The sequence below is a fragment of the Pteropus vampyrus genome, unplaced genomic scaffold (genome assembly GCF_000151845.1).
Source record: "Pteropus vampyrus isolate Shadow unplaced genomic scaffold, Pvam_2.0 Scaffold19, whole genome shotgun sequence".
Classification (NCBI taxonomy): Eukaryota; Metazoa; Chordata; class Mammalia; order Chiroptera; family Pteropodidae; genus Pteropus; species Pteropus vampyrus.
In genome coordinates this window covers 6,071,581-6,074,567 of record NW_011888800.1, presented here as the reverse complement: position 1 = coordinate 6,074,567, position 2,987 = coordinate 6,071,581, and the positions used below count along the sequence as shown (strand labels likewise).

Sequence of the window (2,987 nt, the reverse complement as noted above, 5' to 3'; positions counted from 1 at the left end):
GCTCCAAAAGCTCCTTTGCCAAGAAGCTGTAATTCTTCAAACTCAATGAAATATCGGGAAAACTGTCTCTGTGTCTCACTGAAGAATGCAGCACTGGGTAGCTGGTTCCTAGGAATAACGGTCTCAACGTAATCTTGTCCTCCAGAATCTGAGATAAAACAAAAGGCAAGAGATAAAAGAGGCATCAGAAATATAGGAAGAGCTACAATATCCAACAACAATTCAAGGTCTGGAAGAGGTCCTAACTGGTAGTTTGAAAAAGTGCCTCTTACCTGGCAGACCCTTTAGTACTTTCCTCATCTTATCCTCCTTAAATTAGGTGGAAATACAATTAGCCCAAGTTTACAGATGGAGGTAACTTACACAGAGGGTAAGGAAATGACTGAATGATAGAGCCAGAAGCCAAATCCAGGTCTCCTGATCCATTTCAAATTCTGGTGAGGTCCCTTAACCTGCTACTTGAGGAGCAGCAGGGAAATCCAGTTACATGGGAAGGGTTACTAAACAACACTATAGATAGCTCAGCATAAAATAGAGAAGTGATCCATACAGCCCCTTCCAGTTTTAGGTTTACGTACACTTTATAAATAATTTATGTTGAGCAGGGTATCAAAAAATAATGGTAAAAGACTCACCTTCAGGACTTTGTTCTAGAAAAGGCATTTTTGGCTGAGGATTTATAAAGCTGTGTTTCAATAGCTGCTGAGGACTCCATCTTTCTTTGTCATCCAGGCAAACACACCTCGGTGAGAAGGAAGAAAGAATTTCAGCAACACACAAATAAACACTAAGCCAGTTAATCTGAGGCATTTAACTATGGGTTGATTTTTTTAAAGATAACAATAGAGAATTCATGTTACTTATGGACCAAAATGCACTCATAACCGAATTTAAATTAATAAACATTCCTGTAGGATTTACATGCTGAGTAGCAGGTTGGGTACAAATGGAGAAAATTTTTAAAAAGTATACAGTAGTCCCCCCTTATCTATGGTTTCACTTTCTATGGTTTGTTATCCACGGTCGACCATGGTCCAAAAATATTAAATGAAAAATTCCAGAAATAAACAAATCTTAAGTTTTAAATTGCACACTGTCCTGAGCAGCATGATGAAATCTCCCACGACTCCACTCTGCAAATCAAACCTTTGTTCAGTGTATACACACACTACTTTCCTGTTAGTCACTTAGTAGATGTCTAGGTTATCAGACCTATTGTCACAGTATCACAGTGCTTATCTTCAAGTAACTCTTATTTTATTTAATAATGGCCCTCAAGGTCAATAGTAGCTTAATGCTAAGTCACAATGCCTCCGTCATTCACCTCATCTCATCATGTAGACACTGTATTATCTCACAGAATCATAAAGAGGGAGAGTATAATACAATAAAATATTTTGAGACTACATACACATAACTTTTATTACAGTATATTGTTATATTTTATTATTACTTATTGTTAATCTCTTACTGTGCCTAATTTATACATTGAACTATCATAGGTATGTATGTATGTATAGAAAAAAACATAGTATATGTAGGGTTCGGTACTACATGCGGTTTCAGGCACCCATTGGGGGTCTTGGAACGTATCACCCTCAGATAAAAGGGCACTAATGTAGTCTCCAGAAGTAGAAAGACTTACCCTCATGGAATAATTTTTAAACCATCTAAAGTAGCATAAATCTGCTATGAATTTTCACTTCCATTAAGTTTAATTACTTGCCAAGTTTAACACTAAATCAAGCCTTTCCTGGGCCAGTAATAAAATTTTCAGATCGCTGATGCTAAGTTGGGGCCCAATGTGATAAACTTTAGATAAAGCCTGCTCATCATAGTATGAAGTTGGTAACAATTAAGAACTACTTTTTAAAATAAAAGTCCCATATTTTATCACAGACTTTCTTTTAATTCTCATTCCTTGAGTCTATTAACTGTTTATTTTCATTTTTTTAAATGAATGAAAACAAGCCATACCTCTAACTCAGTGGTTCTCAAAAGTAGGGTCCCTGACCAGCAGCACCAGTATTGCCTGGGAATTTGTTAGAAATACAAATTCTTCTCCATCTTGGTCTTAGTAAATCAGCAGCTCTGGGGGTCTGGGCAATAATCTGTGCTTTAACAACCTCTCCAGGTGGTTTCAATCCAAGATAAAGTCTGAGAACCAGTTTTAATTAATCTAAGCTGTTTGACTTTTGTAACAAACGACCTAAGTAGCACCACTTGGTAGCACTTGACCCTGATTATAAACAATGTATTTAAAAGAGTCTACCATCATTCTGAATTCTAGACTTAAAATCTATGCCTATAAAGTGGTGACAGCAACTAACATAAAATTTTAATTTTATTTTTTCATATCAGCACTAAAAAATGAAGCACTCCTAATTTTATAACTTGAAAAGGCAAGAAATGATAATAAAAGTATCTGTATAAGATTTTATATTTCCCGCTAATTTAAAATTAATTTTTAATTATGTCAGCTAAACATGAATACCTTTTCTCCTTGCAAATACTATTAACACATTACTGATAATGACAGTCTTTGACAAGCACTCAAAGAAAAGATATTTAGTTTTGTGAATATTGATTTTTTAAAGAAATGACATTATCCTGTACATATTATTCTACAACTTGTTTTTTAAATTTCACCATATAAAAAATTCTGCACCCAATTGCAGGAAGATGCGGGGGTGGGGGGAGTCTCATACCAACAAGCAATTCCCCAACACCAGGTAGGTGTCAAATTCAACTCAATTCTAACACTGTTTACATGGAGAAAGCATCAGATCCCAGTTTGTTTCAGTCTTACAAGACCAGCCCCTCTCCCCTTCAGACACTCCAATCACAAGTCCTGGTTGTTACCTGAGCTTCTGACCTTCCGGCTATAGATCGGAGGTTCCAATGACCTCCTCTCTGGGTTTAATTAATTTGCTAGAGAGGCTCACTGTACTCAGAGAAATAGTTTACTTATTAGATTACTGGTTTAT

At 36.0% G+C, this 2,987-nt stretch overlaps 1 protein-coding gene across 1 annotated transcript in view; it reads right to left on the bottom strand.

Annotated features, from left to right (window-relative positions):
• The window catches only part of EIF2AK4 (eukaryotic translation initiation factor 2 alpha kinase 4), a 103,702-nt gene that overhangs the window by 67,200 nt on the left and 33,515 nt on the right, over positions 1-2,987 (bottom strand). Inside the window, exon 10 of the mRNA XM_011355148.2 lies at positions 636-742. Coding sequence (XP_011353450.1) covers positions 636-742 — 107 coding nt within the window. The remainder of the gene's footprint in view (positions 1-635; positions 743-2,987) is intronic.